This window comes from Coffea arabica, chromosome 5c (genome assembly GCF_036785885.1).
Source record: "Coffea arabica cultivar ET-39 chromosome 5c, Coffea Arabica ET-39 HiFi, whole genome shotgun sequence".
Lineage (NCBI taxonomy): Eukaryota > Viridiplantae > Streptophyta > Magnoliopsida > Gentianales > Rubiaceae > Coffea > Coffea arabica.
Genome location: NC_092319.1, coordinates 15,293,453 through 15,321,018, shown reverse-complemented (window position 1 = coordinate 15,321,018; position 27,566 = coordinate 15,293,453). Strand labels below are relative to the sequence as shown.

The following is a 27,566-nucleotide window of genomic DNA, read 5'->3' as shown; positions in this document are numbered from 1 at the left end:
TAATGAGATTTTTCAAATCGGAATTCGAAATTCCTATTTCGATTTCAAATCTGTTTTTCATATATATATATATATATATATATATATATAATATAACATTTATATTATAATAATAATTTTTTATTCATAAATTCGGTGAAATCGAAATTCTTATTTCGATTTCAATTTCGTTTTCACACATATATATAATATTTTTTTATATATATGTAATATAATATTTATATAATAATAATAATCATTTTTATATTCATGAATTCGGTGAAATCGGAATTTATCGAATTCCGAATTGAATTCGGAACGAATTCGAATTCAAAATTGGTGAATTCAAAATCGAAATCGGTCAAAAATTCTGATACCAAAATTCCGAAAAATTTCGATTTCAAAGTTCCGAATTACCGATTTCGATTTCGATTCACACTCTTATCTCACATACATCACATTAACTAGTGAGCCAAGCCATTTCTATGTAGCTTTTACTTTTTAAGTTTTTTTGGTATTTACTTTTGTGTAAATTTAGCCAATCCATTTCTATGTAGATTTTAATCTATATTTTATTTATTTATTTATTTATGTGTAAAAATCACAAATCTCTTTTGTAATTCCTACTTTCTCTTCCCTTTGTTTTATATAGAACCCAAAGAATTTCCTTGTCATGCTTCTTCCCCACTTCGACGGAAGTCCGAGCACTCAAAGCTGTGATTTCCGATCGCCTTCCCTCCACCACCCCTGCTCTGAAAGATAGTAAAGAAACCCAGAATCAAAATGTCTCTAGGGTATGCACAGAAGCTCTCATTCAAAGAAGATGTTGGCACTCTGGGAATGTCTGAAATTTTCGACCCACCTAATGTTTTGCAGCAAAAGGTCAGTCCTTTATCTCCTTTTCTCTTCTCAATTCTTCAGTTTCCGTATTATTGTTTAGTCATTTGTCCTTTACTTTTTGTTAGCTTTTCCTGTGATTGTTCGTCTTGTTATTTGATTGCGCTGTTATCATGCTTGATGCTGGCCACAGGCATGCATTAATGCTCGTTGTGTGGTGTGAACAATCTGCTTTAACTTGCTTGTTATTCAGCAATTCTAATCGTCACTAATGTTATTCAGATATAGTTGGACCATCCAAAGCTCTCTGTATCAAGTGCAATGAATATAGAAGCTCATAAAAGTCCGGCTGTATGAATTTTGAAAAAAAAAAAAGGCATACTCGTGTGCTTAATTTGTTATAAAGGGCATGAGTATGTATTTTTGTACAAAATTGCAAATTTTTTTTCAGCGCAAGTGGGAGGGCTCGAATTTGGGATCTCTAACTTACCTTCCTTCCTCCTAAACCACCCAACCCAACCCCCCAACCCCACAAAACAAAAAATTAATGGTATAAAACGCCCTTTATAATTGCTCCAGAATGGTATATTGGGTGCAAAAGTGGGTATAAAATGCCTTTTGCTATAATTGCTGCAGAATTGCTCCCATCTTGTTAATTAGGCAGCAAGAGCGTCATTTTCACTAATTTTTCCTAAGTTCTTTTGGTCCTTCTGCTGCTTCTGATTGATCATGAAGATTAAGAATGTAAGGAATTATAGTTGACTTTATACTTATGTTATTGAGGTTTAGATAGCTGTTCATGATTGTAGAAAGTGTGGTTGCTTTTATCCTTTCCTCAATCATATTGTGATTTTTCATTTGATATGAACTTAGTAAAAGTAGGTGTTATTGTTCATTGCATAATGTTGATATTCTCGGTCAGATGGCCTTTGATTGTCCATCCTGTGAAATTTGATTAGCAGGAGCTCTGCCGAATATAAACACACTGATATTTGTCGTTTAGGAATATTCTGATGCTTCCTACGCTATTTAAGCCTTGTTGTTTCCTAAAGTGGAATAATGAGTTTCATTTCAGAAAAAGATTGTGTTGTTTGTCATAAAATATCTAAATTTTATATTGACTCCTTCATAGATTGGTTGCCTATACATATTTAAGTGTCATAATCTGTTGTGGGACTTTTTTGAGAAGAGTTTGGAACACACCATTACCATGTTATCTTGAATAAGGGGAAATAGTATCTTTGTAATTTGTCCAATCATGCTGCTAAATGGGATGATGGTATCTAGTTCCATTTGTTAACCTCAATGTTGTCATGGAGTGAAGAAAGAAAAAAGTGAATTATTTTTGCCCTTTCATGCTAATCTAGTTCATATGTTAGAATGGTAGGCTTGATTTGACCCTTTCAATGGTCACTGACTGTCTGGTCAAAGTTTGTGACTTTCGCTTGACTTTTGCACCTATAATTACGTGTTACATGAGTTATTAGGTGACTGAAAATTAATGTGAGAAAGTTGGCATCTTAGTATGGTTCTCCATACTGAAGACAGAAGGTGTTGAATGTCATGCACCTGCCTTCTTTTTGAAGCTAGAGCAAGTTTACTAAATGCATACTATCTTCCATATTTCAGTTTTGTTTACTAAATGCATACTATGTTCCATATTTCAGTTTTGTTTACCAGATTATTTTTGAAACTGGCAGATAGAAGAACTTGCTTCGCTGATAGAAGAGGTTAATGCTTATGGTTCAAACTTCTGTTGCTTGTTGTATACATCTGCTGCCAGAGACATGCAAAAATTTTCTTATACCATTTTGGATCCTTGGGAATATTCTTGCAGAGTAAGCATCTAGTGGTATTCACGGGTGCTGGAATTTCAACATCATGCGGAATACCTGATTTTCGCGGTCCAAAAGGAGTTTGGACACTTCAGGTGACCACATTTTTCAACTCTGATTTCATCTCTGTTATTTATTTGTTTCTTATTTGAATGAATTGAAGTAGTCTATATGCTTCTTCATAGTAATGCTTACTGTATCTGCTCCCTGTTTTCTTGGTTTCTGAGTTTCGATTGAATTTGCATTGCCCAATGTGCTTCACGCCGTGTACCACCAGTAAACAACGAAAGCAAGAAATGACATATTAATCTTTCAAGGAAGTCCATAAGAGGTACAGCGGAACTAAGAATTTTTTCTCTTTTTATTTATCATGTTTAGAAGCACAACATTTTTAGTAGCTATTAGGTTCTTCTCTGTCAACAGCCTTTTACTTGACTTTCTTCTTTTGAAACTGTCAAAGAGGTCTTTTCCCCCTTTATCATTTTTGTTCTCTGACTTGACTTAATGCTACTAAGAATTCCTTGAATGGACCTAACCGGCAAGAGCCTATATGGGTTAGAGGTGTAGGAAACAAGTCAATTAACTGACATGCAGAGGACAAAGATATGCTTGTAGTTGCTGTGGATTCTCCTTGACAACAAAAACATTTGGCTGCAATAGATTTCATGAGATATCTAGCATCACGCTCACTCGTATGGTGGCTTTTCTAGCTCAAAAGTCACCTTGTCCTGGCCAATCCCTTCCAACTTTTGCTCTCTAAACATAAACTTGCATGTCCCTCTCCATGTGAGTGTTGGCCATGGCACTGCTGTTCTTGCCTATCTGCTCTGTTCTTGGTTTGGGTATTAGGTGTTGTGCATATCTTACTCTGTGGGCTGTTGGTCCATTGGGCTTAGATAGTGGTCGTCATGGAATAATTGCATTAATTATCAGATTGGTTAATCCAATATCCTTTGTGCTTTTCAGCTCATCTTAGTGGTAACTACTTTCCTAGAGAATTTCATATAGAGATACAATTCTGTAAAAGTTGAAACATGATTTTTGACACAAATGTCTCTGTTCCTCTTCTTTTAATTGCTAGATTTTCCGCTAATTTGGGAATTTTCCATATTCCAAAGAGTCTGAAGCTTCTTCCACCATTCTGAATTTCAATTGCTTGACATCACTAATGAGCTTAGCATTCCACCCTTTTTTTCTTTCTCCTGGAACTAAGTTTTGTTAAGGTCTCTTTGTCATTTTTCCTGCCATCCCCAGTCGAAATGTTCCTGTGGCTTTCATTTGCCATTCCATTAGTCATGCCCAAATATAAATTGTTGCCTGTGAAACATTCATTGTGGCATTCAACATTACTTAGATGACTTCTGTGAATCCCAGGGACTCTTCCTCTTTCCATATTCACACTTATTGTTCCTTTTACCTAATGTATGTTCTGTCCTTTTTTAAGCCTTAAAACCGATGTTTTGGCCTTTTACCAAATGTATTCTATCCTTTTTAAGGGTTAATAACACTTTCCTCCCTAAACTTAGTGGGTAGTATGCTTTACCCCTGTTCAACCTTAGACTAGTCAAAGTTAGAAATACAAAAAAAAAAAAAAAAAAAAAAAAGTGACTGCAATGAGATTATTGCCCTTGTATTCATGAAATTATCTATAATTTAATATTATTTTCTTTTATTGTTAAAAAGTATATGTCTTCTCTATCATATCAACTATACAACAATAGCTAAAAAAAAGCTAAAAAAATGTTTTTGCTTAGTTTATATCCTTAAAATTTTTTCTGTTGGGTTATTATTCACTTTTATATATGTTTTGCTCATTTATTATACTTTAAGTCAAACAAAAAAAAGATAAATAACACAATGAGTTTGTTTGGATAGGAGTTTATTTGGATGATTTATTTGAGATAATTACTGTAGCACTTTTTGTGATGTAATGTATGTGAGATAAAAATGTGATTGGAAAGATAAAAAGGTGATTGGAATTTGTGAAGCAAATTATTTTATTTCAAATCATCTCAATCCAAACACACTCAATGCTAAAAAAGGTAGTACTAAACTTGTTTTTTGTTTAAAAAAGAGTAGTTTTTTATTATTTTCATTTAGATGAACTTTGAGGCTTAATACTATCTTCATTTTTTTGATATATTTATAGTTTACTATTATTGCCTTTTCTTTGTTAAAAAATAAAATTTGATTTAGTCTCCATTTTTGTTATCTAAGTATAAAAATATGCATATTGGCCATTGTTTTGCAAATTTGATTAAGAAATTAATATTAGGCTAATTTGATAAATAAAATTACAATAATATTAGTCTAAAAGTTTAAATAAATTAAAAAAATAGTTTAAAAAATAAGTTTAGTATTACTCCTTTTTGAAAATTTGGCAATTATATTTATTTTTATATTGTGTTATTTATGCATTTTGTTGGACTTAAAGTTTAATAAATTGAATAAAACATTTATAAAATTGAACATTAATCCAACAGGAAAAAAATTCAAGAATATGAACTAAATATTAACCATCTTTAACTTTTTTGAATTTGATATTTTTGTACATTTGATACAATAGAGATGTAAATCTTTTAGCAATGAAAGGAAATGATAGATAAGTACATGAACAAAAGGGTACTAATGTCATTGCACTCACTTTGTTTTTAATGCAGTTCTAACTTTGACTAGTCTTCATTGGGGGTAAAATGTACATATTTATGGTGACCCGCCCGGGGGGGGGGGGAGAGTGTTAGTAACCCTTTCTTAATTCTTAAAACTGTTTCACTTGTAAACCTTAGTAATGGAGTCCCAGAGTACCATGCCTTGTTTACCAGACCATTGCTCATGAACGCTTGGAATACATTGTGATTGCTAAATGTTTTAAACCTTGTTGGCTATAATTATTATTGTGTACTTCGATAGTGATTTCTTATAGATTTGGATGCACTGATTTGCAGCGTGAAGGCAAAGGTGTGCCTGAAGCATCGCTGCCATTTCATAGAGCAATGCCAAGTTTAACGCATGTGGCTTTGGTTGAACTAGAAAAGGCTGGAATCTTGAAGTTTGTTATCAGCCAGGTTACCCTTCATGGTTACTCTTTTGACAGGAAGTTTTAATTTCTAAGGTTTACCATGACAATGAAAATCTGCCCCAGCATTTGGAGGCAAGGCAATTTGATATTTGAAATGGCTGTCTCCATAGTAGACAGTTTTGATCTTTATCTAATATTAGATTTTTGCTGCTTTATATTGGGTTTGAGGAGTAATATTTCCTGGTCTAAGTCTCATGTTGATGCAAAGATGGCCCTGCAAGACTTAATTTTGCAAAAATCCTTTCATTTTATCTTCTTTTCTTTTCCTCTTCTGTTTGTTTCTGTTATTCTTTGTGTTGTTGGCCCAAGTTGAGCGTTTGTCCTCTCTCCTCCATTTTTTTCCTTTTCTTTGGGTTCTTTTTGTTGGGGGTGGGGTTTAGTTGGGTTGTCTATTAATCAATTGAAGTTTGAGATGGGAGCATTGAGGGCTACCGTTTTTCTTAACCATGTTAAAGTTACAAGTAGTTTGCTGGATAGAGAAGCAAGAATTGGTTCATTCCCCAACTCAGTCCCCCAAAACTATGCACAACAATACAAGAAACAGAAAAAGAGTTTACTTGTTTCTTCCTGCTTTTCCATATTGCTCCATCTATTTGTTCTGATGAAACATATCCGCCATTGTTAATTTTCTAATAAATGGTTCGATCATTTCTTGTAGAATGTTGACAGCATTCACCTTCGTTCTGGAATACCAAGGGAAAAACTTGCAGAATTACATGGTAACTCATTCATGGAAATTTGCCCTTCTTGTGGAGCAGAGTAAGGGTTGACCTACATATGTTCCTTCTCCTATTGGTTTGACTCTCTCCCTCTTTCCATTTTATTTGCTCAATTGATATGGTCTTAAAATCCTAAGGTATCTGAGGGACTTTGAGGTGGAGACAATTGGGATGAAGGAAACACCAAGACGTTGTTCTGATATAAAATGTGGAGCAAAACTTAGAGATACCGTTCTTGATTGGGAGGTAACTTTGTATTCTTTCTTTTCTGAGTAGTGGAGTTTTGCCACTGGCATACATTTTTTTTACCTTAGAATAATTAAAACACATCCACATGAGATCGCTTTTTTTTTTTTTTTTTTATATACTAAATGTAACATTTAGAGAGCATAAATTGCAAAAGCAGCTTTTGAAAAACCTAAGGCAACAAGAACCTCAACATTGACTCTTAAACTTAGTCATTTAACTTGTAACTTAGAGCCCTACTGATATTGTTCTTTAAACAACTTGATTTCACTCGCCTTCATAAATTTTTTGAGCTTTGAACGTGTGGAATGTTTTCAGTTCATATTGACTAAAATTTTGCAAAGTCGTACTAAATAACTTTGAAAACCATTAACATGTATCTTGCATCCAATTAGAAGACATTAAATCAATATCCTAGAGTTTTCAGCATCTGTTGGCACTAAAACTTCCAGTTTAAACAATAAGAAAATTATTGAAACCCATTCGAGAAAATTTTCTCAGTATCAAAGTTTCCAAAGCAACTTCTTCCAAATAAAGTTTCAATAGAAAATTCTAATCTTATAGTTTAAGAAATTCACCATCTTAGCATTAAAACATGAGTAAATCTTGTATGCATTGACAATGTCTACACAATCATGGTTAGATGAATGCCACATAAGTGAAATTTAAATTTGAAATTGAAATTTAGCATATGTGGCATTCATCTAAGCGTGATAGTGTATACACTGACAGCGTATAGAAGATTAATCCTTAAAACATAAGGTTTCTGATAAACCAAAAAATGCACCACCTGTAAAGAATTCATCTTATTTATCAAACTTTCCTAATACAAACAATTCAAAAGCTCTTTTTGTATCCTGAAATTTGTTTTGTCAAGTGTTTTAGTTGAATTTGCTCCATATATTGTTCTTACCACAGCTATCCTGTAGAGGCAGCTGCCTTTCCAGCAGCAGCAGTTGTTTGCAGCTGTTTTACTGATGTATGCTATTAGCCATGCTGCTGCCTTCCTCCTCCTAAAACCATGTAAAAAATCAAACATTTGCGTCCTATTTTTTTTCCATAGATTCTTCTCTTTTCACCATTAAACTTTTAAATTAAATCATGAACAAGATCGTGAATGTTCTTAAGTTTTTCTATCAAACCTAAACATTGAACTTGAATGACAACATAATAACTTAAAACCTATGTTACCAGGACTCTTCAATTTGCCCTGCCATACATGTGTCTGACCCTTTATTTTGCACTAGAGTAGCTGTGTCAGCGGGTAGTGGAGTCGGTTAACATACACTTAAACTAAAACATAATGCAGTTCACTCCTGTGTAAACCCTCATTTTCTTCTCCTTTTCCTCCTTGGCTGACTCTGTTTCCTCTCCCTCTCTCTCTCTCTCTCTTGTTTTCTTCTTATAATAAGTCACAAGGTTTTGGACTTTGTAGTAGTGAGGGGTATATAGGTTACTCTAACTGCTGAGTACCTTTTCTTAAACCAATGTGGGACAAAGTGCATATTCTTGTAGGCTAGTAGTTCCTCTAATTCCCTTTTTGAAACCAATTTCGACAAAAAAAATATTGATTCTACTAAATTTGTGACAAAAGAATATTGCCCCAAGTACTACTTTTTCTTGTAATAGTGAACTTTTCTTATATATAATTACTAATAGTTACCAATGCTATTCATATTTACTTAATCCTCAATTTATTGAAATTAACCCTAAGTGGTTCTAGAAAAGTTTGGGGTAATATATGATGTGCTCAATATTGGTGTAGGATGCTCTGCCTCCAAAAGAGATGAATGCAGCTTCAAAACATTGTCGAATGGCTGATGTTGTTCTCTGTCTTGGGACCAGGTTAGCATAAAGTACTTCACACTTTTCTCCCTCTTTTTCTTTCTTGTGAGCAACTTTTGAAATCTTCTTTTATTGGGAGCTTGGGTGATGGAGGTGGGGTAACTGAGGAGCCAATGGGTTGCCTTCTGATCTTGATATGCACGTATATTTTGAAACTCTTATCATTTTTAATTGTGATTAATGGTTGCAGCACTTGTTAGCTGCATCTTTGAATTGAGTGTCTTGCATAAAGTAGTTAGAATGACCGGGTAGAGGTCAGCCAAATGGGCTTAATGGATAAGGTTTGATGGCAATAAATTGATTAACAGAAGGGTAGGTTAACAGAAGCTCGTTCAGTAGAAATGAGAATGTTCAGCAGAAGTTTTTTGAATCTTGTCATGTGGTGGAAAAGACTAACCTTTGGTTATTTGGTATGCACTAACAAATACGTAAAAAGTTTGGCTGGAATGCAATCTTCGAGATAGGTAAGTTTGTAGAAAGAATAAAGATAGATAAGCACTGATAGGATTCATGATATTGTAATGGCAATAGCAATTGATGTGCCATGTAGTATGTGCTTGCTTATGAATTACTAGGTAAATGCAGAGAAAGAAGTGGCTAACAATATCATTTCTGGTAATCCTTAGAGACAATTGTTTCATCTGTTTTGTTGTTGTTGTTGTGGTTATTGTTATTGTTGATGTTGCTGTTATTGGTGGTGTTGTTATTGTTATTATTATTCTTATTATTCTTGTTATTATTATTGCTGTTGTTATTATTGCTGTTGTTATTATTGTTGTTGTTATTATTATATTATTGTTGTATATACCATTTCACTTGAAGCTTGTTTATGAAAAGGATTTTGTTGTTGTTGTTGTTGTTGTTATAATAATAATAATAATAATAATAATAATATATATACCATTTCACTTGAAGCTTGTTTATGAAAAGGATTTTGTTGTTCATCTCACTATTGATTTTGTTGTTCAAGGGATTCCGTTTACCTGCTAAGGTGTAGAATAAAAAATAATCCATACCATTGCTTTGAAGTATCGTCCATATCAAAAGTTAAAGATTGACCTCAAAATTTTTTGTTTTGCCTCTATTTCTTTCTGGTTCAATACACACCAGTTTGTATTGTATATCTGATGATTCATAATCAAACACTGACATGTGTTCAGGACCGAAATGAAGGGGCTTAAATTAGGTCTCTTCCTTAAATTGTGGTCAGCACCCAAAGAAATTGCAAATTTCAACATTGACTTGTTATGCGTGACCCAGATTTGTATGTATTATGATGTTGAAACAGAGGTTTGCAAATTAATAGCGAGTTATTAAGATCTCTTTTTGGTTTTAGCATGTGGATATTTTGTGCATTTCTATGTCTGTTTTTGGTGTTTACTAGGCTCTAGATCCATTCCTCCATTGTCTGAAGGATGTATGTGGCACTTCTGTTACTTATATTTTTGTGCGTTAATTTCACAACTAAGGAGGTGGAGAATGGAAGCTGCCATGGAGAGTCTTCTGTGTCCATATAAACCTATAGGCTTCTGTGATTGAGTTCTTTTGGTATTAGAATGCACTAGGTAAAGCTAGATAAATGTGTTGAAGTAAAACTTTCCAACTACAGATCTGTCTGGTGAACCTAGATGGCAATTACCAGTCAGAGTTGGGTCAGCAGAATGGTAAGTGATGGTTCTGTTGGGGGCTTAAGCTCTTAGGAGCAATAAGAGGAAGGAGAAAATGAATTTTTTTGAAAAAAATATATAAGTTGAGTAGTTTATCTTTAGTTACAATTCTGCCATTTTTACTAGTTTCCTTAAAATGCTTTAGCGTTAATTGTTTGGCTACTTATTATCAATAAAAATGTTTCTTCATTTTGGTTAAAATATAACCAGATAATAGGCATTCTGGTATGGCAGGAAATTGTATTTTTGGGTTGGTTACTACATAGGAATGATGGAGTAAAGCAAGCGTACAAACACAAGTAGCCCATGTAGCAGTGGCAATGGGGTAAAAGTAGATTCTGAAACCAAGAGTTTAAAGGATAGTTTGCTTAGCTACAAGGCTTCCTGGTAATGTACCCTAAATAAAATAGCTCACTTTCATAAACTTAAGGAGTCTTTGATCATACTAAAATTTTAGTTTGACACTCGACATTCATTAGTTAGAGAGAATATCATGTGTCCAGCAATTGCTCATTTATTGCTCGCTTAATTTGAGGAGAGCTGAAATTTTCACTTTTCTCATGTCTGTGCTTAATGTATACGTGTGATAGAGAAAATTCCTGCAGTTGAATTCTTCGTGCTTAGTTACATATGGTAGGTGTTCTGATGTAAAGTGTCTTGTTGGTTAGTACAGCTGGAGGGATTATCTTTTAAAGATGAAAACAGCTAAAAATTTTGACAAAAAATCCAAGTCTCTAAGCTAGATAACAATCTATATCTAGCTAAATTCAAAAGCAGGGAATACATCAGTATTAAGTAAGCAAAAGAGTCAGCCAATTATATTGAGAGTTTGGAATTCAGATTTTGCTTAGTACTTATCTTTCATTTAAAACAATATAGATTTGATTTAAAGGACATCATGTCGAATGATAATATAAATTAGAGTTGAATGGCTAGATCGGAAATTTACCAGGCGAAGTAATTAACCACGAGATATCAGCAACTTAAGACTTGTTTTGGTCCTTGCATATGCATGCTTGAAAAGACCTGGAAGGACTTGAAGGGTGTAGTAGATTAGTTGATTTTCTGCCGATATTTAGACATATTGTCCAATCAATCTTCTTGGGAAATGTTAAGTTCGATTAGTTTATGTTTTAACCAAAATTTGCCAGTCTGATGCAGTTGCAATTTGAACTAATTCTTTCTGCCTACAAATCTGATTCTGGAATTTTTGTAAACAGACTTCGGCACAGTTTGGCAGAGATAATAATATGAGTGAACTATTCTTAAAATGTGGGCTTTTGTTTGGGTGAAAGGAAATTTTGAACTCTAGTTTTGTCAACTGTCTATTATTTCTGATTCTATCATGCAAAGCAAATTGGCATGGAGTCTCAATCCAACAATGAGATTGGAGATTCTTGTCTTCTGCTGTTCTAAATGGATTAGTTTTGGAGGAAAGGCTGTGGGAATTGGTGAGATTTCAAAACTTGTTTCAATTGGTGGGAATCTTAAAATCCTCTGATGTGCTGGAACATATAACAGAATCAAAATGCCCAAAATGCTCATCATAAGTGGAATGTCTATTGTATAAATTTTACCATGCAATCAACTGTTTTGCTCTTGTATCCTTGGCTCTCTAGCTGATAGTTTTTATTGACTGTGTTTTCTAAATTTTCGCATATAACTTTGGGACACATTCTGCAGTTTGCAAATCACTCCGGCTTGCAATCTTCCTTTGAAATCTCTACGTGGAGGGGGAAAGATTGTAATTGTAAACCTTCAGGTTATGCTTCTGTTCCTTGATGCTCTTTCTGTCACTCTCTAATACATGTTTTTGATTCTGACGAAGCACAAGTTTTTCACTAATGCTAATAAGACAGATTGCAGCATTCCTGATAAAATTGAAGATCTTGATTGTCACCAAATTAAAGATCAACTGAACAATGGGATTTAAGTGCTAGCTAGATATTGAATTAGATTTCTTTGAAAACCATTCGATTATTGGATTGGCATAGAGTAAGAGTATAATAACAGTAAATACCTGCAGAATTCTTTTTCCAGTAACTAACCTGGGCTGTCCAACACTCTAATAGTATTCCTTCTTTGCTTTGATTCTTGTACTTCTTAGATTGTGCTTAGTTTGGCTGATTGTTTTCGCTACCTTGTTTTGTTGCCAGAAGGTGTGAGTGTTCTCTTGCAAGAAGTTTATTCCATGTTCATTGTTGCGATGTGTGATGGACTGAGGGTGTTGGCTGCTGTGTTAAACGTTTTAATTATTTTTCCTTGTGAAATGTGGTTTATATGGCCTTTCCTCTTTATCAGAAAGGGAAAGGATGAAAATGATATAAAATCTAGTGCCTGTCATTTGTCTACTTAAGATATTTAGTAGAAGCAGTATACCATCTTAGGAAGTTATGGTGCAGACTCAAGTTCTCTTTATACTGAAAGAGTTTATTTGTCATCTGATCCTTGCAATTATGCCCACTGACTTGACCATGGCTCTTTCTTTGTTGCCACATCTGTAGTTTCTAAAATTTAAAAGCGTCATGGTAATTTTAATGCCTTTGCTCCCAATGGCAATATTTAATACCTATTAGCTCATGCTAATTGCACATGGCTTTTAGTTGGACCTTGTAATTTTATGAGCACACCAAATTAGATTGGTAGGCATCGAATTTTCATGCTTGTACTGTTGCATCCCCTCTGTTAATTGAAAGAAAATATTAATTCAATGAAAGGTTCAGAATATTTACATAATAAGTTATTATAAAGAATTGAATATACTTGAATTAAAGAAGGAACTTTTTTCTTGTTTTTAAAATGACGGTTTGATTTTGACCGCCTGTCTTGCTTCTTGCTTCCAACCCTTCCGCTTCTCACTCCATGAAGTGTAACTGTATATAGATTAGGTCCTCGAACGTGTTGTATTGGTTTCTGTTAGTCTTTCCATGTCTTCTAGTAGCTAATTGTACCTTCCATACTTTTAGTCGTTTTGTTTGTCTTGATAGTTGCCACTTTTGCAGTAACTTGTATATATTGAGAGGATTGCTGGTAAATATCATACTGCACGCTCAAATGCATTCCTTTTTAATGGAAGTTCTGCAATCAATATTTGGTAATTTGCAAGTTATCATGGGCCTTACTGGCCCTATAAAGTGGCTTAAATACTCGAGTGAAACTATAATGATTCCTATAGTTATTTATGAGGTATGAGGAAGTAAACTGTACCCTTGCCCCCAGTGAAGAAAACTTCTACCTCCAGCTCTGATGTTATCCACTCTCTTTTATCATCTTTCTATGTCATGTGGATATTCCATACTTCTGATACGTAACCATGCTACTTCTTTTGCAGCCTACTCCTAAAGACAAGAAAGCTTGGTTGGTGGTCCATGGGATGGTTGACCAGGTACTAGTGTACAATTTTGCATCACAGCGATCTTTTTGCTCTGTTTTCTGTCTGGTAGATTGTGGAAATTCTTCCCATCCATTAAAGGTTGGGAAGATCCTTGTGGTTGTGATGACTAGGGATGTAATCAACTTAGTATAGTAGTGCAATGTGCCTCGTATTTCTCCTTTTTAAGCAGTTACATGCCCCAAACATTTTGAATGTTTTAAACACTAACTCTGCATCTTGAAATGGGGGACTAATTTGTTTTGTTGATAAGCCTTAAATTACTCTAAAAAGTACCTTGAGCTTGAGCTAATATGTGGCAAAATCAAGTCAAGTAACAAGCTATTATCTGAAAGCAGTTTATTTCCATTGCCACCCTTGTAACAACCCTTATCCAGTTTCCACCTATCTAGCAAGTTGCATGTTAGAAAGAGAGCTTTAAGTTACTTTGAGAGGTTTTTATGATTAGTTCTTTAAGAAGGGAGTAGTTGACTCCATCAACATGTATGCTACAAGCAGGACTATTAACGCTTCTACCAAGAGTTTTCACTTGATGGAAATCAACTGCAGGTTATGGCAGGGGTAATGGAACGTCTTAATTGTCAAATTTCTCCATATGTTCGAATTGATCTTTTCCACGTCATTTTCAATCAAACCCACTGCATTGGAGGTACATCTTTTGAAGTTATTGCTCCTCTTTCTTTTAAAGAAATTTTGTTCCTTTTCATTGATGTGGAGATTGGCATTTGTTATACCATATGTTATCTGTGAATATGCTTATGGTGTACTTCCACTGTGCCATCAGAAAAATTAGGTGATTTATATTCTGATAAGTGAAGCATATATATATCGCCCTCTCTACAACCCTAAGAGGGATTTGAGAGGTGAGGTGGGATGTGGCAAAAAAGAGTCGGAAAAATAAAAGGGAAAAAAAGTGCTTGCTCTCGCTCAGAGAATTCCTTACTTTGTGACCGTGAACAATGCTGCAGACTTCTAGGCGAGAGTTAAACTGCAACAAAAAAGAGTTGGAAAAAATAAAAGGGAAAAAAAGTGCTTGCTCTCGCTCACAGAGAATTCTTTACTTTGTGACTCTGAACAATGCTGCAGACTTCTAGGAGAGAGTTAAACTGCAACAAAATGGTGAAGAGAAAACTTGCAATGCATTTTATAGGATCAAATTTAAATCATAGCACAACTAGGACCTCATCAATGGGGCATTGGCTTAATACCAATAATGATCAGACACAATCTCTAGATGTTTCTAGAGAACTTAATTGTAAGGTACACTGCTTGTATTAAGAGGAAAAGAGGAAAAAAGAAAAGAGTGAGAGAGAGGAAAGGGAAAAAAAAAAAGAGTTGGTCCCTGCCCTTACCCACCTTAACCCTGTCCTTAACAAGGTAAAGGCAAAAGAAAACTTAGAAATAGTATTAACAATGGCCCACCTAATCAACGGCAAAATTGCCAGACATTGTGTGTCAAACCTATTCTCTACAAGAATCTTCATGATAATTCCAACCTCAAAAGACACTAAGTACCAACCAAAACACACGGATTGACTTTGGAAGAAAACTAAGCATACATTTTGGTTGAATCTCAGCTGCTTGTGAACCAATCACACATTGTTTGTGTGAAAATGCTTCATGTGTTCCTAAGTTTATGTAACAAGTGCTGCAATTGCAGCAGAATGAGAGAGACATAAGAAGGAGAGAAACTAGACTTGAGGAAGAAGAAAGAGAGATATTATTCAAATGAACTTTCCATGCCTGCCCCATCCCGCCTCTGCATTCTTATACAGCTCAAAAATAACAGAATAACTACCTGATTGCTGACTCAGCATAACAGCCTAACTAACAGGGAAGATTCCCTCTAACTACCTGAAGGAAATACATTTCACATTTGTCAAAAATATCTTCTGATCTAGTGTCATTACATTACCCCTCCCTTAACAAAATCCTAGTCTCTAGGATTGAAAGTTGAATTCTGGAAATTGAGACCTGATGATGGCAGCATCTTCCCAAGTAGCATCTTCCTGGCTCAAATTTTCCCACAAGATCAACACCTGCTCTGTAGCTCGTTCTCCTCTCCTTTTAGTTCTTTCCAGTACAGCTTGGGGTGCTACCCTTATCTCTCCTTGTTCATGTAGTTGTGGTAGAGTACTTTGTACTGGTTCTCCTTTAGTAGACGGCTTCCACTGAGACACATGGAACACAGGGTGGATTGCTGATCCTGTTGGCAACTCCAATTTGTAAGCTACAGGTCCCATCTTCTGCAACACCTTATAGGGCCCATAATACTTAGCAGACAGCTTAAGGTTCCTTCTGAGACCCACGGTGGTCTGCCTATATGGTTGCAGCTTAAGATAGACTAAATCACCAACCACAAAGCTCCTATCAGACCTCTGTCTATCAGCATTCTGCTTCATCCTATTCTGTGCCTTTAGTAGGTTATCCCTGAGCAATAATTTCCAGTTTACCCTCTCTGACATCCAATCATCCACTGCAGCTACTACTGATGTTCCTGGAGTTAGGTTGAGTTGTGTAGGGGTATAGCCATAAAGAGCTTGAAATGAGGACATCTTCAGTGCAGTATGGAAGTTGGTGTTGTACCACCACTCTGCTGCAGCTAGTAACCTTTTCCATCTCTGTGGCTGCTCGAAACACATGCATCTTAAGTATGTTTCCACACACCTGTTAACTCTCTCTGTCTGACCATCTGATTGGGGATGATAGGCAGTAGAGAGATTCAACTGTGTTCCTAATTTCGAAAATAACTCCTGCCAAAATATGCTGGTGAATGTCTTGTCTCTATCTGTCACAATGCTGGATGGAAGACCATGCAGTTTGAATATCTGATCAAAGAATACTTGTGCTTCGCTCTTAGCAGTGTAGTGACTTGTTAAGGGAATGAAGTGTGCAAACTTTGTAAACCTATCAATTACCACATACAGTACATTACAACCCTCAGATTTAGGCAGTCCTTCAATAAAGTCCATAGATATGTGTTGCCATGCTTGCTTTGGTACAGGTAAGGGCTGTAATAGCCCAGGTGGTCTACAATTTTCCCCCTTGTTCCTTTTACACACATCACAGTTCTGTACCAAATCTTCCACCTCCTTTTTCATGCCAGGCTAGTAGAAATATGTTTTAGTTCTCTTGTAAGTGCCCAAATTACCTGAGCGTCCTCCAATTGCTGACGTGTGCATGCAGGTAATAAGTTGTTGCCTGAGTAGAGTAGAGGCCTCTACATACACTCTACCTTTGTACCTGATGACTCCACCACTGTAAGAGTATTCAGGCATCTCTTTGTCATTGACGGCTAATGCAGTAAGCAGCTCCCTAGCTTTAGGATCCTCCTCAAAACTTTCAGCTATGTCTGCTATCCAAGCTGGTCTTACTATGGATATGGCACTGAGTTCTTGAGTTTCCCCTCTCCTTCTGGAAAGAGCATCTGCAACTACATTTTCTTTCCCTTGTTTGAACTGCATCTCATAATCAAATCCCACCAGTTTGGTCAACCACTTTTACTGTAGAGGAGTCCAAATTGTCTGTTCCAACAAGTATTTCAAGCTGTGGTGATCAGTTCTGATGATGAAATGAGATCCCAACAAGTAATGCCTCCATCTGTTTACAGCAGAGATCAATGCTAACAACTCCTGTTCATAGATAGATAATGCCTGATTTCTTGCTCCCAATGCCTAACTCATATAAGCTATGGGTTGACCTTGCTGCATAATAACAGCTCCAATAGCTTGGGTACTGGCATCTGTCTCCAAAACGAATGGTTTTGAGAAATCTGGCAATGCCAGGACTGGTGTGTTACTCATGGCATGTTTAAGTTCATAAAATGCAGCACTAGCATCTTCATTCCAAACAAAACCATCCTTCTTCAGAAGATCAGTAAGAGGTTTCACTATGACCCCATAATTCTTGACGAATCTCCTGTAGTATCCAGTTAAACCCAGGAACCCTCTCAGTGCTTTAACATCAGTAGGTTCTGGCCAATTCATCATACATTCCACCTTGGAAGGATCAGCTCTTACACCTTCACCAGTAACAACATGCCCCAAATATTCTATTTGATTTTGTCCAAAGGAACGTTTAGAGAGTTTAGCCAAAAGGGTGTGGGATCTTAAGGTTTCCAAGACTTGCCTAAGGTGAAGGATGTGAGTGTCCATGTCTGGGCTATGTATAAGAATGTCATCAAAGAAGACCAAGACAAATTTTCTGAGGAAAGGTTCAAATTCTGAGTTCATAAGGGCTTGGAATGTAGCTGGAGCATTGGTAAGTCCAAATTGCATTACCAGAAATTCATAGAGTCGACAGTGAGTTCTAAAAGCTGTTTTAGGAATATCTATAGGGTTCATGCAAATCTGATAACCAGACCTCAGATCAATTTTGGAGAAGATTTTGGCCTCATGGAGTTCATCTAGTATGTCATCTATGATAGAAATGGGAAATTTATCTTTAATGGTTAAGGAATTGAGTTGTCTATAATCTATGCAAAATCCAGCTTACCATCTTTCTTTTTAACCAATAGGATGGGAGGCAAATGGACTGTGACTGGGTTGGATAATGCCACTGTGTAACATTTCCTTGACTTGTTTTTCTATTTCAGATTTCTGGAAATGTGGATATCTATAAGGGGCCAATTTGAATGGTTTTGCATCTGTCTTTAAATGAATTTGGTGGTCAAATGATCTTTTGGGGGACCAATTGCTTGGGCTCACTAAATACATCCTGGAACTCAATCAATAGAGGTTCTAGAATAACTGGAGTTGTGCTTACCTGTGATTGAGTAGTGCTGATCATGCAAGCCTGCACTGCCTGCTTTAGCTTCTTCCTGATGTATTTTTGGGCCACTTCTCCCTTAACCATCCTAGTTTTTGCAGTGCCATCATCCCCTTGCAATCTCACTAGTTCACTATCCTTACTGAATGAAACCTGCAGTTGTCTAAAGTCAAATGTTAGAGGGCTGTAGGCCTTCATCCAGTCCACCCCTATGATCAGATCATATGGCTCGAAATCTAAAAGGTATACATTGTGACAAAACTTTTGTCCTTGCATACTCCATTGGAAATTTGGTATCCACTGACTGCAACAAAGCTCCTGACCATCTGCAATTCTGACCTTAAAGGGCTTGTGTTGCCTGATAAGTTCATGCCATCTTTGTGCAACTAACTTCTTAAGGAAACAATTAGAACTTCCCCCATCCAGTAGAATAGCAATTTCAGAGTCCCTAGCCATCCCTACCAATTTAATGGTGCTAGAGAGCAGATTCCCTGTGATTGAATGTAAGGATAACTCAACATCCTGTTTGTGACTATTTCCCACATATTCTATGACCTCTTCTTCATCTACATTGTCTTCTATATCAGTCGCAATAATCATATGTATCCCCTTGTTCTTACACATATGACCTGGCCCAAACTTGGCTCCACACTTAAAGCACAGGTTATTGTCTTTCCTATATTGAAACTCAGTGGGAGTGATTTTTCTGAATTGTTGAGTTGAATTACCTTGCTTCCTGGGATCTCCCTCACTTGTTGATGCGTTGGCTACATGGGGTCTGTTTGTGGCCAAACCTCCATTGTAATTCAACTGTGAAGATGGGAAGGGTCTGTTAATCGCATTGTTCTTCTTGAAAATGACCTCCAGTGCCTTTTCTTGCCATCTTGCAGCCTCAAAAGCTTCTTGCAAGGTCTGGGGTTTGTGCATTTTGACCAGAGCCTTGAGTTCTGTTAAGAGAATATAAGTATTCCTGTAGATAATAAATTAGTAAGGGTATTTTTGTAAATAGTTTGTTAGGTTTGTACTCCTATAAATACTAGTTGGTCACTCATAATATGGTGACAAGATGTTTTTCCTCCCAAAACACCTATTATCATGGTATCAGAGCTAAAGTCCTAGGGTTAGGGTTAAACATCTAGCAAAAGTACTGTTCACGCATTACTGTTCACACTGTTACTGGTCACAGCGCACTACTCACGCCGTTACTGTTCACGACGCACGGTTCGTCTCGAGTTTTGACCCTTTCTTTGGTTTGAAGTGCTATTCACTATGGCTGAAAGTTTATCAAAAAGTGTCAGAAGTAGAGGAGGTCGTGGAGGTCAAGGCACCTGTGAGTGCACTCATTGTGGTTTAAAGAATCACAATCGTGATACTTGTTGGGATTTAGTTGGAAAACCTCCTCGGTTTGCTAATGCGGTTATCATTGACAAAGCTGAATCAAGTTCTTCAGCACAAGGGTCCCAGAAAACTCTTACCACATCCGAAGAAGATTATGTTAAATTCCTACAGTATCAAGTTACAAATCACGTATCTCTTCCCTCTGTTTCTTTAGCACAAAAAGGTGATGACTCATGGATTATGGACTTTGGGGCTACTGATCATATGTCAGGTACCTCTAAAAATTTTTCTAACTTTCAAGAGTCTACTTCCTTTCCTCATATTACTTTAGTTGATGAATCTACCACTAAAGTTAAAGGACTAGACACTGCAGAAATTAATCCATCTCTTCTGCTGTCTTCTGTTCTTTATGTACCCAGTTTGCCCTTTAATCTAATGTCTGTTAGTAAGCTCACTAAATCTCTACAGTGTTCAGTTACTTTTTCTCCTGATTTTGTTGTCATTCAGGATTTGAAGATAAAGAGAACGATTGGTGGAGGGCATGAGCATAATGGTCTTTATTTTCTCAACTCCAATGGTCCGATTGCGTGTCCTGCTACTGTTTCTCCTCTTGAAATTCACTGTCGTTTGAGTCATCCGTCTCTACAAAATTTGAAAAAGTTGGTTCCTATTTTGAGTCAGTTGTCTTCGTTAGAATTTGAGTCTTATCAGTTAGGAAAGCATCATCGTGTTTCTTTTACTCCTAGAGTCAATAAACGGGTTTTTGAACCCTTTTTGTTAGTTCATTCTGATGTTTGGGGTCCTAGTCGAGTCACTTCAAAGTTAGGTTTTAAATATTTTGTAATTTTTGTTGATTTTTCCAGAGTTAGATGGCTTTATTTAATAAAAGATCATTCAGAACTATATTCCATTTTTTGTGCATTTGTTACAGAAATAAAGAATCAATTTGGTGTGCCTGTACGTATACTTCGCAGTGATAATGTGAAGGAATATTTTTCCACTCCATTTAATACCTTTATGGCTAAGTCTGGTATTATTCATCAGTCCTCTTGTCCTCACACTCCACAACAGAATGGAGTTGCTGAAAGAAAAATTGGATATTTAATCGAGGTTGCTCGAACACTTTTGTTGCACATGAATGTGTCCAAACAATTTTGGAGTAATGCAGTTCTAACTGCATGTTATTTAATTATTTAAGTAATCACATGCTCTAATATTCTTGGAGGTCAATTACCTCACTCCATTCTTTTTTCTCATGAACCTGTGTTTAAATTACCTTCTCGCATTTTTGGATGTGTGTGCTTTGTTCATCAGCTTGCTCCTGGGGTGGATAAATTAGATCCTCGTGCTATTAAGTGTATTTTCTTAGGATACGCACGAGCGCAAAAGGGGTACAAATGTTACAGTCCAATTTTAAATCGATCTTTTATTTGTGCTGGTGTTACTTTCTTTGAATCCACTCCATATTTTATGAAACACGGTATGCCTTGTGAGTTAGACCAGTGTCCCTCTTTTTTCTCTCCTATTTTACCAATTACTTCTTCTTTATTACCTGAGTTATCTAGTCCACCAGATTCACTAGGTCGATTATCTCGTCCCAATCTTTAAGTTTATTCTCGTCGTTCCATGGTTGAGAAAGCTCTTGATATGCCAGGCACTTCACCAATCAACTCTCAATTTTCAAATCCAGATATAACGCTCTCTTTAGAGTTAGATCTTCCTATTGCTTTATGCAAAGGTAAGAGGCATTGCATTTCTCATCCTATTTCTAATTTTATTTCTTATTCTCGTCTCTCTATGTCATATTCTTCTTTTGTTGCTTCCCTTGATTCTATCTCCATTTCTAAGTCTATTACCCATGCTCTTAATCATTCTTGTTGGAGATTAGCTATACAAGAAGAGATGTCTGCTTTGGAGAAAAATGGTACTTGGGATCTTGTCCCTCTTCCTTCTGGTAAGCCGGTTGTTGGTTGTACATGGGTGTATACTATAAAAGTGCAACCTAATGGTTCTATTGATAGATTGAAGGCTCGTTTTGTAGCTAAGGGATTTACTCAGGTGTATGGAATTGACTACTTAGAAACATTTTCTCCTGTTGCAAAGATTACCTCTGTTCATCTTCTTATCTTTTTGGCAGCAACTTATAATTGGCCATTGCATTAGTTGGATGTGAAAAATGCATTTCTTAATGGAGATTTGAAAGAAGAGGTATATATGGAACAACCTCCTGGATTTGTTGTTCAGGGGGAGAATTCGCGGTTGGTTTGTCGTTTGAAAAAATCCTTCTATGGATTGAAACAGTTTTCGAGGACTTGGTTTGATCGGTTTAGTAGTGTTGTCATGGAGTTCGGTCTGACAAGATGTGGAGTAAATCACTCTGTATTTTATTGGCACTCTAATGTTGGTAAAATTTTATTAGTTGTTTATGTGGATGATGTTGTGATTACAAGTGATGATGTTGTGGGGATCCAAAAACTTAAATCCAATATGTAGGCAAACTTTCAGACAAAGGATTTAAATCATCTACAGTATTTTCTAGATATTGAGGTAGATCGATCTAAATATGAAATTTATTTATGTCAAAGAAAATATGTACTCAATATGCTGAGTGAAGTTGGGATGTTAGGTTGCCGACCTGTGGATACTCCAATGGATCCTAATGTGAAATTAGTAGGAGATCAAGGTGCATTACTAGATGATTCTAGACAATAGCGAAGACTTGGGGGTAAACTAAATTATCTCACTGTAACGAGACCTGACATTTCATTTGCAGTAAGTGTTGCCAGTCAATTTCTTGATACCCCTCGTACTAGTCATTGGAATGCTGTTATACGGATTTTCAAGTATCTTAAGAGTGCTCCTGAAAAAGGTTTGCTGTATCAAAATCATGGATACACTGATATTGATGGATATAGTGATGCAGATTGGGCTGGTTCTGCCTCAGATCGAAGATCAATCACAGGATATTGTGTGTTCGTTGATGGTAATTTAGTGTCATGGAAGAATAAAAAACAAACAGTTGTCTCCAAATCAAGTACAGAATCGGAATACCGTCTATGGCTCACACTGTATGTGAGTTGGTTTGGTTGAAAAGCATGTTACTTGAAATTGGGTTTGAGCATAAACAGCCTATGAATTTAGTGTATGATAATTAGGCGGCTGTTCATATTGCTTCTAATCCAGTGTTTCATGAAAGAACAAAACATATTGAAGTTGATTGTCATTTCATTTGAGAAAAATTGCTTGACGGAATTATTAAGACAGCTCATGTACTGTCTGTAGATCAATTGGCTGATTTGTTTACTAAGAGTTTAGGGGGCTCTAGGGTGAGATATATTTGTAACAAATTGGGTGCTTATGATATATATGCTCCAACTTGAGGGGGAGTGTTAAGAGAATATAAGTATTCTTGTAGATAATAAATTAGTAAGGGTATTTTTGTAAATAGTTTGTTAGGTTTGTACTCCTATAAATATTAGTTAGTCACTCATAATATGGAGACAAGATGTTTTTCCTCTCAAAATACTTGTTGTCAAGTTCTTCTTCTAATCCACTCAAATAGCTTGAAACAAAATAACTTTCACTCAAACCAGAATTTTTGAGCAGCATTATGTCCCTCAACTCCGCAAATTTCTCCTGATAGGCCATTACTGAGGAAGTTTGCCGCAGTTTGTTAAACTCCTCTACCCCATCTTCATCACCAAGGGTTCCAAATCTGCGATTCACACCTTCTTTGAATTCCTCCCATGCTAACATCCTTTTATCTCTTTTGAAGCTTTGAAACCAAATATTGGCTCTCCCTTCTAAATGCATTTCTGCAATCAAAATCTTCTGCGAATCCGAGATGCCATACAGATGGAAGAAAGTCTCACATTTCTGGATCCGGTCTCGCACTTGCTCTCCTGAGAACTTAGGAAACTCCAGCTTGGGTACTCCAGGAATAAAGGCATTTCTCTCTCCTCTATCTTGATTCATCTGCCCTTGCCTGGAGTTGCGTTGCAAAGATCTCGGGGGAGTGGCCAGAATTCCTCTTTCCTGCTGAGAATTCCTGTTGTTTCCTCCAATCTGTGCAGCAATGCTGGCTATGAGAGCCTTTAATTCTGTAGAATTAGCCACCATCTTCTCTTCCATGGATTTCAGAGTCTCGCTGGTAGAGTCCATGAAAGTTTGCAATCTGGCCTCCTGCTTCTTGACCTGCTCTTCAATCGTTTTGAGACGTGTTCCTTCTGCCATGGCTGTGAATCAAGCTTCCTAATCCAAGGATCGGAAGCTCTGATACTACTGTAACGAGTGCTGCAATTGCAGCAGAATGAGAGAGAGATAAGAAAGAGAGAAACTAGACTTGAGGAAGAAGAAAGAGAGATATTATTCAAATGAACTTTCCATGCCTGCCCCATCCCGCCTCTGCATTCTTATACAGCTCAAAAATAACAGAATAACTACCTGATTGCTGACTCAGCATAACAGCCTAACGAACAGGGAAGATTCCCTCTAACTACCTGAAGGAAATACATTTCGCATTTGTCAAAAATATCTTCTGATCTAGTGTCATTACAGTTTATGGGTCTTTATAAACGTCTTCTCAAAACATTCTAAATTATCAGAACAAGAGGTGAGCTCCATGGAGCATGGAAAAGAATTTTGGAACTAGGGTCGGACGGGGAAGGATGGTGGCTGGGGAAGGCTGGGGAAGGAGCAGCATTAAAGGAGAAGCATAATGAAATTGGTAATTTGGGATGGGGAATGAAAATGGGGAGCTACCAGGACACTGCTGGACCAAGGATGATGAAGAAGGAAGAAAGTTGATGGGTCAGAGGAAAAGAGGATGAAGGGAGTTGCTGGGGGTCGGTGATGTGAAGGGTTGGTGTGGAAAGGAGATAGATACATGAACAGTGGACAATAAGAAAAGGAAATTGGCTAAAAAGTTGTTTTTAATGTTGGGTTGATCAGCGCTTTTGCACTAAACCAACTGATTAGGATGTTTTCCTTCCATGTACCATTTTGTACAAAGCACATAGGGGTAAACAACAGAATTTTGATAATTAAGTTAAGTGTATGCCTTATCATGTGAGTATCATGATAATTACTCAACTTGAAAAATTGTTTTATAGTAGAAAAATAAAGTGGGAAATATATGTAAAAGTCGAAGTGCTATTACTTGGGATGGCCATGCTAACTCATTTGAATTTTGCTCAAAAGTTGAAATGGGTAGTACTTGGGGAAACTAGGTTTCTTTTGGTGTAATCCTTGTGTTAATTTAAATTATGTAAAAGAAGTGGACAGTATTTTGGTTCTTGCACAAAGCAAAATGTGGATAAGGAGTTTGATCTGTATTTCAACATAAGAAGAGCTTTAAGAAAGAGGTCTAGCGAAATTCATATGGGGGTCTTTTTGGAGGGACATTGAGGCAGTGTAAGATTCTGGTGCATGGTTTGTACATAACCTGATGAGGCTTTTATGCTGTGATAGCTGATTTATCAGTCATTCCAGTCCAGGATTGCTCTGATAAATAACTTGTAGCCATTTTTGGGTAAGAAGTTGTGCAGAGATTATGCATTGTGTAATAATCAAACAGCGGTTGGGTTGCATCTATCTAGTTGTGTACTTGAACTAGCATATTGAAGTTTTGTGAAAGAGAAGCTGCTCAAAAGCGATTAGGACCTCCCATATGAGGTCCATTGGTCAATTATTAGCTGTTTTATTTTTGCCAAAGGTTAGGGATTCATGGTTTCACAAATTTGGAGACTGGTGAATGAATTCCAACCTGAGGGGTAGAATTAAGACAGAAAATTAGGGTATTATTATATCTACTATATCTGTACTACTACTACTATAAATTCTGCTACGTCAACACCAAATTGGTGTAAATTGCAAGTTTTTTGACATGCTTTCAGCTAGTTAAACCAGAATTTCATAATTTTGGTTCCTGACCCATGTCAATTTGTTGTTTTCTTGCAGAGAGGAAATACACTAAATGGTCACTCAGGGTGATTAGCGTACATGGAGAAAAGGCTCCATTGTCATTCATTAAATCGGTTGAGGTTTTGTCCAATTTTCTATTGTTAAAAACTGTATTTCCAATTGCACCATTGAGTCTGCTATTGTTTATTGTATGCATCAAATGCTTCCCCAGTTTTTTCTTCTTACCGAACAAGGAGCCATGGTTATTATTGAAACAAATTTGTCCTTTTGTCCATATCCAGATATCATTCCCTGACAGGCCAGAACTAAAAGTAGCTGTACTCCAGAAACAACCATTTGTACTGAAAAGGTATATTATTGCAATGACTTGTATTGAATTGTCATGGCATCATACTGTAAGCTTCTTCATTTCATGTTCTAATGCTGCCATGATGTTCCTAGGATGTAATCTCCGGCCTACAAACATGGGCATTTGCTACGTTGAATTTGTTTGAAGTTTCTGTTAACTAAAATTTGTGTCAGTCATATAAATGATTTTACGTTAGATTGGCTATGTATATTAATCATCTATAGGGTACAATGTTTTTCGTGATTTATTGATTATTCTTACTTTGTCTTCTCTAACCAAAAAAGCCTTGTTGCTGTCTCTTTTATCTCTTTTTTTTTTTCACTTGCTTTTTGCTGGACTTGTTGCTGTAATTGACACTGCAGGGAAATGCTTTTAAGACCACTTGACATACTGTTGAAGATCAACCTCAGTGATGGCTGTGGGTGTCAGTTTGTCAACATTGATTTCCCGGTGAATTTCGAGGTGAAAACTGTGATGTTTTTACCATTGTCTCTCTTTCAGAATATAGTTTTGTCTCGAGTGTTAATCTTAGCTGGCTGAAATCATCAAGGTATTAGCATGCAACTATGGTACATTTGACTTGTATTGTCTGGTTGGACTTCTTAAAAAATATAAGCGATCACTGTGATTACCAGGCTTTCATTTGACGATGTATTATTAGATTTCATACCAGATGATGAGCTTTCTGAGTCTGTGTGCTACAATTGGATAATCAAAGCACAAAAAGTTATTCTATTTGAATCATGAGTATGACTAATGCACATTATTCACATCATTGTTACCTTTGGGGTTTCCTTTCCACTTGTTTGAGGAATGCTTTCATCATGCCATGCAGGAGTCCTCTGGTTGTGTCAATTTAGACAAAGATAAGGTGATTCAGAAGCTTAAAGATGTAACAGTCCAAGATCAATGTTGTGGTAAGTTTTCGGTGATTGAGAGGAAGAACGTTCCAGGCCAGAAAAAGGAACTGTCCACCTATGCTGTGGTAACGAACATAGTTAAATATGGAGCCATCGCACCGATTGCAAAATTGTCTGTAGTCAATACAGTTGCCAAGAGATCAAAAGAAAAAGTTGATATCAGGAGTGATGACTGTTTGATGGCGAGCTGTGAAGGTGAAGGGACCATGAAGAAGTTGAGAGTTCAATAACTCTGCTGTTAGGATTTATATTTAGAACTGTCTAGTGTCTACAAGGATGGATGGTGGACTCTATGGATGTCTGGGAGTCTGCATGGTGGATGCAACATGGATGGACTCAAATGTGATGGTAGAGTTCAAGTGCATCTAGGGTGCTGAAAGAAGGTCTCTTTAAATGTGAATATCTAGCTAGAGGTTTGTCATTCTTGGAATCTTTGAAATATGTTTTCCTTTTACAAATTTTGAGATTTTAGAATCTCATGAAGCTCACTAAAACTCTTTGCATTATGTTTGTTCAGCATCCTGAAGTTAGTCGGATTATATGTTTGATGCCGTTTCAACATTTATCGACTTAGTCTTATATAACCATTCTATAGAGATGTATCATAAGATAATTTTGTTGGACCCTGAAAGTTCTAGTGTTATGTTATTCACATTTTCGTTGCTTGTGTCA

The 27,566-nt window shown here is 36.4% G+C and overlaps 2 protein-coding genes across 8 annotated transcripts; both read left to right on the top strand.

The window, feature by feature from the left end:
- The first annotated feature begins 610 nt into the window (after positions 1-610).
- Positions 611-27,566, top strand: LOC113690850 (NAD-dependent protein deacetylase SRT1). 7 transcript variants are annotated; one of them, XM_072050612.1, is made up of 15 exons: positions 642-861; positions 2,484-2,546; positions 2,654-2,746; positions 2,929-2,982; positions 5,597-5,716; positions 6,389-6,489; positions 6,587-6,695; positions 8,461-8,540; positions 11,891-11,969; positions 13,539-13,592; positions 14,148-14,247; positions 25,662-25,744; positions 25,907-25,974; positions 26,337-26,436; positions 26,810-27,566. In XM_072050612.1, exons 5-15 carry the CDS (start codon positions 5,645-5,647, stop codon positions 27,122-27,124), a joined length of 1,161 nt encoding a protein of 386 aa, XP_071906713.1. In that variant the 5' UTR covers positions 642-861; positions 2,484-2,546; positions 2,654-2,746; positions 2,929-2,982; positions 5,597-5,644; the 3' UTR covers positions 27,125-27,566. The 7 variants fall into 7 exon arrangements, with proteins under 7 accessions (XP_027064734.1, XP_071906708.1, XP_071906709.1 ...); XM_027208933.2 differs by lacking the exon at positions 2,929-2,982 and having other exon boundaries at positions 611-861; positions 2,517-2,546; XM_072050610.1 differs by lacking the exon at positions 2,929-2,982 and having other exon boundaries at positions 643-861.
- Positions 14,260-20,353, top strand: LOC140007664 (uncharacterized). Its single transcript, XM_072050613.1, has 2 exons — positions 14,260-19,974; positions 20,211-20,353. Exons 1-2 carry the CDS (start codon positions 19,635-19,637, stop codon positions 20,246-20,248), a joined length of 378 nt encoding a protein of 125 aa, XP_071906714.1. The 5' UTR covers positions 14,260-19,634; the 3' UTR covers positions 20,249-20,353.

Excerpts from the sequence above, each read along its gene's own strand:
- LOC113690850 (XM_027208933.2), top strand. The coding sequence starts at position 763 with ATGTCTCTAGGGTATGCACAGAAGCTCTCATTCAAAGAAGATGTTGGC. Across the intron at positions 2,547-2,653 it reads TTGCTTCGCTGATAGAAGAG|AGTAAGCATCTAGTGGTATT; the intron begins GTTAATGCTTAT and ends ATATTCTTGCAG. Across the intron at positions 6,696-8,460 it reads ATACCGTTCTTGATTGGGAG|GATGCTCTGCCTCCAAAAGA; the intron begins GTAACTTTGTAT and ends ATATTGGTGTAG.
- LOC140007664 (XM_072050613.1), top strand. The coding sequence starts at position 19,635 with ATGGCTGAAAGTTTATCAAAAAGTGTCAGAAGTAGAGGAGGTCGTGGA. Across the intron at positions 19,975-20,210 it reads GGCTACTGATCATATGTCAG|GATTTGAAGATAAAGAGAAC; the intron begins GTACCTCTAAAA and ends GTTGTCATTCAG.